This window comes from Engraulis encrasicolus, chromosome 24 (genome assembly GCF_034702125.1).
Source record: "Engraulis encrasicolus isolate BLACKSEA-1 chromosome 24, IST_EnEncr_1.0, whole genome shotgun sequence".
Lineage (NCBI taxonomy): Eukaryota > Metazoa > Chordata > Actinopteri > Clupeiformes > Engraulidae > Engraulis > Engraulis encrasicolus.
The window spans coordinates 31,759,994-31,769,680 of record NC_085880.1 but is presented as its reverse complement, the minus strand read 5'-3'; the positions used below and the strand labels follow the sequence as shown (position 1 = coordinate 31,769,680).

General features: G+C 43.5%; 1 protein-coding gene across 1 annotated transcript; it reads left to right on the top strand.

Moving 5' to 3' along the window:
• The first annotated feature begins 1,871 nt into the window (after positions 1-1,871).
• Positions 1,872-8,425, top strand: LOC134441779 (very long chain fatty acid elongase 6-like). Its single transcript, XM_063192179.1, has 4 exons — positions 1,872-2,141; positions 2,559-2,690; positions 4,468-4,619; positions 5,794-8,425. Exons 1-4 carry the CDS (start codon positions 2,044-2,046, stop codon positions 6,219-6,221), a joined length of 810 nt encoding a protein of 269 aa, XP_063048249.1. The 5' UTR covers positions 1,872-2,043; the 3' UTR covers positions 6,222-8,425.
• Positions 8,426-9,687: the final 1,262 nt, after the last annotated feature.

Genomic DNA, 9,687 nt, shown 5'->3' with positions numbered 1-9,687 from the left:
CTCCCACATCAACAAATTGAAGTCAGAGGACAATGGCAGCGCCCCTGGAGCCATTATTTTTAATGTCAATAAATAAGTGTAACTTTGTTTTCTATTGTGTATAGTTGTTTGAGACACAGCAGTTTTAACTCAACACCTTCTTCATGTTATGGTATGAAATTGGGTCAACATCAATGCCACGTACGATCCAAATAATTGTTATTTGAGCAGTTTGGCTTAACAGCTCTGGTTAAACCGCAGTGGTTGCTTTGATTGTAGAAGCCCCACTTCAACTGCCTGGAACGTGGGAAGTGGGAGCTAAAATAATGCAGGTAGGGGAAGTCCCATTTCCTACGAGTTTGGATTGGGTCTGGAATTCACAATTCATCTACCATAGGATCAACCACTAAGTGGCAGATGCAGATACTGGTTAGATGACTAGATGTTTTTGGTGAGAGACATGATGTGTCATTAAAGGTAGGCTACATTTAAAATGACGGATCTATCCAACTCTGCAGCTTTCCCCCCAATGATTGAAGAGAAATCTCTTCTTGTTGTGGAATAGAATCAGGGTAGGGTGGCCTTGGTTTGTGGTGATAGGATAAGATGAGATTTTATTTTATCAGTATGTTTAGTCTTTTTTACTGAACGTGTGTGTGTGTGTGTGTGTGTGTGTGTGTGTGTGTGTGTGTGTGTGTGTGTGTGTGTGTGTGTGTGTGTGTGTGTGTGTGTGTGTGTGTGTGTGTGTGTGTGTGTTTGTGTGTGCATGTGTGTGTGTGTGCATACATGTGCGTGCATGTGTGATAGTGTTTGTTGTGAACCAGTATGTTTAGTTTTAACTGCACATTGCACATTGAGTCTGGTCAAACTACATTTTCAACCTTCTGTTACAAAGATAATATGGCAGATTTTTGGCAATTAAAGTACTCAACGCAACTCAACTCAAGCCAAGACTTTGACTTGGCCTTTGAGATGAGAACCTGCTTTGGTGTTAGAGAGCATCAACTATGCAGAGCATGTGGGACAGCAGGCTTTCTGCCGAGGGCTGAATGGGTACACTTACTTCCAGCAAGCTTCATCATTATTAGGATTTTGACACTTCCAGCACAGTTTCTGCCATCAGTCTACATAAGTACACTTCCATGACGCTGTAGAAGGGAATGCTTTGCGGGTGATAAAAAAGAGAACAACTGCCTGTCAGGAAATGTTGACTTTTATTACTGTAAGTCACTGTCCTAGCTGCCTGTCAAAGACATGACCTGAATTCTTCAGATGTTGGTGAGAACACATGTATCAAGAAGGGTTGATGCATCTGGAAAGAAATATCCCATATGGGGAAATGAACAGGCTATATTGCTGGTTCATGTGTAATAGGCCTACTGAACTTTATTTCAGAAATAGAGATGAATCCACTGTAAAACAAACAAATTAACAAACAAACAAGAATGGAACTGATGCTCTTTACAAGGATCAGACTATGCTTGTCAACTCCTCAAAAGCCAAATTCCTGCATCTGCTTTTGATGGCAGGTAAAATCATAATAGGAAAATAGACCCATGTGGCCTGCACCCCAAAAAGAACAAGAGGAAGGCCTCACTGTTTTAAAAGGGACGCCAACGTTTAAAAAGCATATTGAATTAACCCTATTTCATTAAAAAAATGCATATCAGTAGCCAAATTGGAAAGATTGATCAAACTCATCAATTAACCCACTGTTTCAAGGTTGATTTAAAAAAAAGAAGTCTTGCTTAATCGCATTGATGATGTCATCTTAATTCTCGTCATACTTGCTGAGTGAAACCACTTAGGAGGTCCAACCCAACGAGGGAGGAGGAGATATTGCATCACCGGCTACAACCGATAATATGGTTAAGCCACCGCGCACGCCAGTGTTTCAGACCTTCCTCTGCTCATCAGGTGAGATAACCTTCCGACAGACCACTTCAAGCGGGTTGGAAACGGTGCGTAAAAACCACTTGACGCGGTCGACGTGACTCTGGTGATTTTTTATTTTAGAAATCCATCTATATTTTTGTACACTGAAGAATACGTTTAGACGGAATCATGAACGAAACCGACTATGGGCAGTTATCGCTGACGGAGTACACATTCGAAAGGCACTTTGATGAAAGCGTGGCCATGGAATGGATGCAGCAACACTGGTAAGTGATAAATCTTTGTGCGTAACGGAGCGCAATTAGTTTAGATTAGCTGTTTAAAGTTTACGTTTCCAGCGCGTCACTCATTGTGCTTTTCTGGACTTGGCGTTGCTGTAGCTACAGATATAGCATCTCGGGAGTGATGAGTGGTCACGGGGCATGTCTTTGGGTCAGGATTACACCGGTTACAGGTGAATCCCAGGTTAGCCTACCCTTGATTCAAAACTCTTAACCTTACGGAACCCTGACCAAAAAAGTCCAGTGGGTGACTAAATATCTCATCAAAGTCGGTTGCTTTATGGTTTCCACTTTCCACGTGTGATTGCAGTGGGCTAAGATGTTTTGTGATTTGTGGATGTATGAATTGATCTATACGCTTTCGTCACTAATGAAGAATTTTAATCTTTTTCCCCTCCGCAGGAATATGGCTTTTGTGTTTTGCGGTCTGTACGCTGCACTTGTGTTTGGCGGACAACACTTTATGAAGGACCGACAGAAACTGGACCTCCGCAGGCCTATGATTCTGTGGTCATTGAGTCTGGCCATTTTCAGGTGAGTAAAACATGAACATAAATTGAAGATACAAAACTTGAGAAACAAAACTTAAATTGACACATGCAGACAGCAAACTCTTACTTACTTTTAGACTTAGACTAATGTCTTGTATAGGCTCAACTTCATCAACTTCAAAACCATCACCATTTACACTTAGGCTGGTTTTGAATGGAAAGAAAGCTGGGTTCAATACCTTTTTAATGTTATGTTCTGATCATTGTCATCTATAAGTAACTGTGTAGAGCCCACGGTTTTTGGGGTGAAGGCAGTATCTGAAATCAGTTTCCTTGACAGTGGGAGAGTTTCCTTATAGTTCCTGCCCACCTCCTCGTCAGTTTCACCACATTTGTACATGTAAGCACAAGGTGGTTGGAGGAGATGCATATAGGCACCTGCATTTTGCCAGCCTAGCACTGCATGTAGACGGCCCTATCCTGGTCATTTCTATTGTGGGCGAGTAAAGAAGTTGCAGGCGGCACAGGAGAGCCATTGCGCACAGCCTGTGGCCATGAATGTCGCGTAATCCTAATCCACTGACTGGGGTTGACCCACAAAATAGGACTCCCTCGTCAGGGAAGAGAGTGCGTAATCCCTCGACGGCTAGTAGGCTGTCCCCTGACACTCCATGAAACAGAAGGTAATGTTTGAGAGATAATGACTTTAAGAGCACTTCATTATTACCCACTGTTTTCATGGATTAGTGTTTTCATGCAAATTACTAAATACATGGATTTACGCACGACACGACCCCCTCTACTTTGCCCCTCCGGTCTATTGTGTGCCATTGTCATGCTGTGTCACATATGTATTTTATTGTGTAGTAGCTTGACTAACATGGCAGGCTGTTTCACCGTAGCAACCAGTTTCACAGTCTCAAGTCGTGTCAGAGGCAGCAAGCGCAGCCTAAATCCACCACAGCTTTGCTGTGGTTACCAGACGAGAGTCTTCTAAAACAATGGCAGTGCCCCTATTGAGAGCAGCCATTGGGGGTGGCCTTTGTTATGTGTTGGAGTTCAGTGTCATACTGCCAGGTGATCACATACTGCAGTATCAATTAGGCAGGTGGGGGGCATCATATTGACAACCCCAGTAACAACCACAGTAACACCCAGTGATTTTCCACGCCATACAAAAAAAGGGACCGGGTCTAGGATCTGTCCGCCCAAGCAGTTTGTTTACATGGTTACCCCCAACCCTTCTCAGGCAGGACGAGTGGTGAAATTAAGGGGGCTGTGTGAGAAGACGTTAAGATGCTGGCTCAGCTAAACTGCAACTTGATCTGCTACTACCACAATATGTGTTTGCCACCGGATGGAATTTCAGTCACCTCAAATGGAGGGGTTCAACTGTTTAGACCATAAACTGATTTTTGTTGTTGTTGTCGTGTGGATTACCATTTTTTGTTTCACACCTGTCTGGAGATCTTTATCAACAAAAGGCAGACGTGTGCAGTGTTTCCCACAGCATATTCATTAGTCAAAATGGATAACTTGGATTAGTGTCTCACAATCATCATTATTGAACGAATATATTGTGCAATTCTATCTGAAATCTAACACAACAAACCCTAAAAGTGTATGTTGGTGAAGCAACTAGAGAAATAACATTCACAACAAAAAACACGTTTTTTTTCCCAGTGGGCTTGAACAAAATGGTTGGTGTTTGATGTCAAGGTGGCCAACTTTATAAGATGTGCTGAGGGAAACCCTACTGTGTAAATGGGTGGTTGTGTTGTCATGTATTGACTTTCTGTCTGTCTCTCTTCCTATTGCAGTATTGTTGGAGCGGTTCGCACTGGCCTGTACATGCTCTACATTCTCCAGAGCTACGGCTTCAAGCAGTCTGTCTGCGATCGCAGCTTCTACAATGGACCCATCTCCAAGTTTTGGGCCTATGCTTTTGTCCTCAGCAAAGCACCAGAGCTGGGTAAGCAAGCACGCAGCTCATGCCATATTTGTAGACAAATGTAGGCAGCTGTGGCCTAGTGGTCAGGGAGGTGGTCTTTAGATCAGAGGGTTGCAGGTTCGAATCCCTTAGCTCTCCTCACACCTCCTTCCATAGCTGAAGTGCCATTGAGCAAGGCACCTAACTCCAGGGACTGTAGCACATACCCTGTAACTGTTAACTCGCTTTGGATAAAAAATAAAAAATGTCTGCTAAGTGTAATATCATGTAAAATATGTTAAAAGGTACTGGTGGAATCACCATACACTTGTGGCCGCCATATACAGTATATTATAGCCAATATTGAACCGTGCGTGCGTGGACTGATTTGTCATGTTGTTCCACCACACGCAGAATAGAAATTACAGTGCGTATGTAAATCAACATCAAATCAGTTTATTGTGAGGAGACAATTTTATCCAAAGTGCCGTCATCATGGATAAAACAAATCAAGCAGTCCAGAACGTTTTATCATGCTTACGTAGACGAAAGATTAGCAAGACGCCTACCACACTTCTGCTTAAGTCAGTGGAACGAGAGACAAGCAGATGTTCCTTCAGTTTGTACAGCAGTTGCATTATTTAGGCACGAGCGAGTGTCCCTCGTTTGCTTTTTTCAGGAAATGCATTACCAGCTAAATGTATCAAATTTGCAAGAATCGTGCACACAAGATTGCGAAGCAACCAGACATTCCTTGCATGCGTAGGACGATTTTTGGCATGCGTGTTTCAATGCCATGTATTGTTTATCTATATGATTGTGATGCATAATTATATGTTTCCATTGTGTTCTTGTGCTTGCAATATTTTGTTATTTACTCAAGCAATTCATTCATTACCAAGAAGACACCTACCAAAGCGAGCTCAGCGGAATGAATGCTTGAAGACTTGCATTATTAGAACTGACAGCCAGACATGTATAGATTGATACATTTGGAATATGACTTTGTGTATGTATTGAGTTATTGTATGATTGTACCTTTCCCCTGGACGTCTTCTCACCTAGGTGACACAGCGTTCACCGTGCACCCTAATGAGCTTACCACCACATAACCGTGCTGCTCTACTCCTGGCACTAACCTCTTCTCTTCTCTTCTCTCCTCCTCCCCTCCTCTCCTCTCTTCCCCATCCCTCCTGCTCTACGTCTCTCCCTACAGGCGACACGGCGTTCATCGTGCTCCGCAAGCAGCGCCTGATCTTCCTGCACTGGTACCACCACATTACCGTGCTGCTCTACTCTTGGTATTCCTACAAGGACCAGGTGGCCGGCGGCGGCTGGTTCATGTGCATGAACTACGCCGTGCACGCCCTGATGTACAGCTACTACGCCACGCGCGCCGCCGGCTACCGCGTGCCCAAGCCGTGCGCCATGGTCATCACCACGGCCCAGATCGCCCAGATGGCCATGGGCCTGACGGTGGTGGGGCTGGTCTACAATTGGATGCAGGATGGCGACTGCCCCTCCTACCTGGACAACATCGTCTGGGCCTCGCTGATGTACCTGAGCTACCTGGTGCTCTTCTCCATGTTCTTCTACCAGACGTACCTGAAGGGGCGCAGAGAAAAGGCCACCAAGGAGGAGTGAGTGGGGCGAATGGTTGAGCAGCAATGCCAATTACATTCGCACACGTGCGCGCACACACAGGGATGGAAAGGGAAGGGAAGGGAGCCGAGGATGAATTGGGGCCCTTGGTTTTCTCTCTCTCTCTCACACACGCACACGCACACGCACACGCACACACACACACACAGCAGGTGTTGTGTGGGGACCCGTTCTCTCTCCCTTTTCTTCTCTTCTCTCCCTGACACTCTTTAATTTTGAACCTAAAATTTCGATGGCATTGTTTTTGTTTTAGAAGTAGGCCTAGTGTTCAGTGTGCCAGTGTTTTTATGTTTTAAAAATGCTAGGCTTTTGTTTCTAGTGTAATATATTCAATGGCCTACTAAGGACGCAAAGAGACAACAGATGGCATCCAAAAAAATAGCCTGAGAATGTAGCCATCAGGATTTTAGTCAATGTCTCGGCACTTTTTAGCTGGCATTTTGTACAAAGTGGGACCTGCCAGTAACATAGCCTATAATAACTATGTACATTTAAGCTCATACTTGCAGCAAAAAAGGCCTTGAAAGAATGTGTTTTGTTGGTGTGTGTTTGCGTGGGAGGGATTCATTTAGGTCAAAGCTAGGATAAACTAAACGAATATTATCTCTGATTGTATAAACAACGATTTCGGAGGACATGCGGGTATTTGCACGGCCAACTGTCTGTCGAATGTTTCTAGTTTGTCCCGAGCAAAAAAAAAACCAACCATGTCCTTGGATAAGCTGTTGATAAGTTATACGCACCATTGTGCATCATGCATCATCTGTTGTTCTTAGCTGATTGAAGATTAGATCTTCATATCAGAACAGAATGACAGGGAGATGTTGAAGGAATGTGAGGCAGTCTTTTGTTGCGTACTGGCTCGACCGGTCTGCGGTTAAGCCTGCGACTCTGCGTTTTCTTCATGATCGACGTGAGAATGGACACACCTGCAGTTCACACCCCTACCCCATCCCTAAATCATAGCTGACATTTCTGAATTCTCTGACGTGCTTGCTGTTGGAGGTGACCTATGACCTAGTATGTATCCCATGGGGCATTCTAAGAACATGGTTGAGCTCTAAACCCACAGCCCTGTGGCTAAACCTGGCTAAGTTGACCTAAAGGGAATGGTAAACCTGCTGATAGATAGCCCACACATGTCATGTAGTTAAGAAAAGGAGGCGTCTGGGCCCTTCTATTAGATGATTAACCACTACCTCAAAGTTGAATGAACCTGGTTTACTACTGAGCCAGGTTCTTGGAATACCCCCAGATTACAGTTTATTTTTGTTTGTTTGTTTGTTTGTTTGTTCTTCATCCATATATGTACAGAAGTTCATAGCTGTGCTCTGAGCTTCATTGAAGCCCACTATGCTAATAACTTATTCATTATTTATTTGATGATGACTGAATGATGACATCTCTAGATTATGTCGGACATGTCTCAATCATGACTCCTTTTTTGTACTAAAATATATTTATGTGCTCATGTATGTTGCCATCTGATGTTTATAGGCTGCGTTTTGTATAGCGGTGAGGATTCAGTTTTGAAGAACACATTTATGCAGAGAAGCGTTTTTTTATATTTTATCTTGGGAGAAAAATCCTCTACCTCATTCATGGTTAGTTCAGGAGTTCAATAGAATGAACCTGAATGTCTTCAACGATCTGTCTTCTGCTCACTTCTGAGAAATGTCACTCTTACTTTATTTTCGCTATTTCCTGTTGCATTAACTGCTGGTGTCTGGGTTAGCCAAGCTTTTTATTTCAGGTCCTAGCACTAATGGTCGGTTCGTTTGACCACTTGGTCTTATTGTTTACAGTAGAATGTTCTTCTTTGATTTTCTTTTTCTGGCATTATGTTGACTATTCCAAGTGGTTGTGATGAGGAGCTGTTCATGCTACATTTGTTGATGTACTGTCATATTGAATCCTATTTCACTGATCTCTTGAGTAATTTCACAAAACGCAACACTGTGCCAACGGTTTTGGTGCTTTTAGTTTGCTACAATGTTACTTGTTGTACTGGCCTCCAATTGAGGCACCTTGGCTAGACTGAGTACATTGATTTGTGTCTTTTTGCCGTTTTTTTAATTGAGGAAGCCTTGCTTCATGTCCTTTTTTTGTCTGAAGGAGTGTGTTTTTAAATGAATGTATGATATAAAAAATACTTGGTGTAATATAATAAAGCTGCTACTATTTTACAACGTTGTCATGCCGGTTTATTCGCAATGTTGGTATTTTCTGGATCACAGGGCAGTAGGATATGATGGTATGTTTATGGTGGTCTAAGGAAAGCCCTGGGGTCCGTATCTCGAAAGCGTCTTTGCTAACGACGGTAGCAACATCCTTCGTAAGGGGGTCCGCTCATTTTTCCGACGCACCATTGGTCCGATGCGTCAATGTTCCGAACATTTCCCATTGATCCTACAGCACTTAGTCTCAGATAACTTTTTACCAATTAAATGAAACCCTTTGTCCCGACAGTCCAATGTTCCGACCAAAAGCTGCTTTAGATCACAATCATCTCTGAAGCCTACGCAGTGGTCATGCTGCTGTGTGACAGGTTAGGTTTAGGGAAAGTTTTGGTCAAGGACAAATTTGGTCCAAATTTAAAACTCAAACATTGCAATAGCCTACTGACAGGTTAGGGTTAGGAATGGTTTTGGGTAGGGCACAATTGTAAAACTTGGCAACATTGCATTAATGACAGGTTATGTTTAGGGGTGGTTTTGGTAAGGGCACAGCAAGACCGACTCAGACGGAATCTTTGTGCTCGTCGCAGCGCATGCAGCGGAAGTCTACTTGGCACCGGGAAAAGCAGGACATGCGACCTGGGATGATGACCAACCCCAAACAGCCATTGGTCGGAACATTGAGCTGTCGGAGCAAAGGGTTTCATTTAATTATTTCGAGTTAGTGGGCTGTAGGATTAATGGGAAATTTTCGGAATATTGACGAATCGGACCAAAGGGGTGTCGGAAAAATGACATGCTGCCCTTCGTAAGAGCGACTCAGGTGTCTCTCCACAGCGACGCTCACCACTAAATCCAAGGGAATGGTAAGATGGTCTTAAGACGGTCAGCAACGACAAGAATCGAGAAACGGACCCCTGGTTTATTTAGTTAAATCATTTTAGTATGAAGAGGAGAGCATTTACAATTGTTTTGGGGTTTAACTTGACCCTTGGTTATTGCCTCTGAGGGCCTTGAAAATCTCCTTACATAAAGGACCCACTTCAGAGCTTTTCAACCTATTCCAACTTGGGGCCCACTTGAAATTTCCACAAATGTTGAGAGCCCACTTCTGACCCAATAAACAATACAACTCAAAGTCAACAGCAACACACACCCACACACCCACAAATGTTTAGATTTTTAGAGAACGATTTCAAGGCCCACTTGGAATACTTTCATGCCCCGGCCCCCAGTTTGTGAATTATTGACCTAGTTTTATCCCATCTAAA

What these genes read in the sequence shown, in the direction of transcription:
- LOC134441779 (XM_063192179.1), top strand. Translation starts at nt 2,044, where the DNA reads ATGAACGAAACCGACTATGGGCAGTTATCGCTGACGGAGTACACATTC. An exon ending in TTGAGTCTGGCCATTTTCAG is followed by an intron (nt 2,691 to 4,467) that starts GTGAGTAAAACA and finishes TTCCTATTGCAG; the next exon opens with TATTGTTGGAGCGGTTCGCA. An exon ending in CAGCAAAGCACCAGAGCTGG is followed by an intron (nt 4,620 to 5,793) that starts GTAAGCAAGCAC and finishes CTCTCCCTACAG; the next exon opens with GCGACACGGCGTTCATCGTG.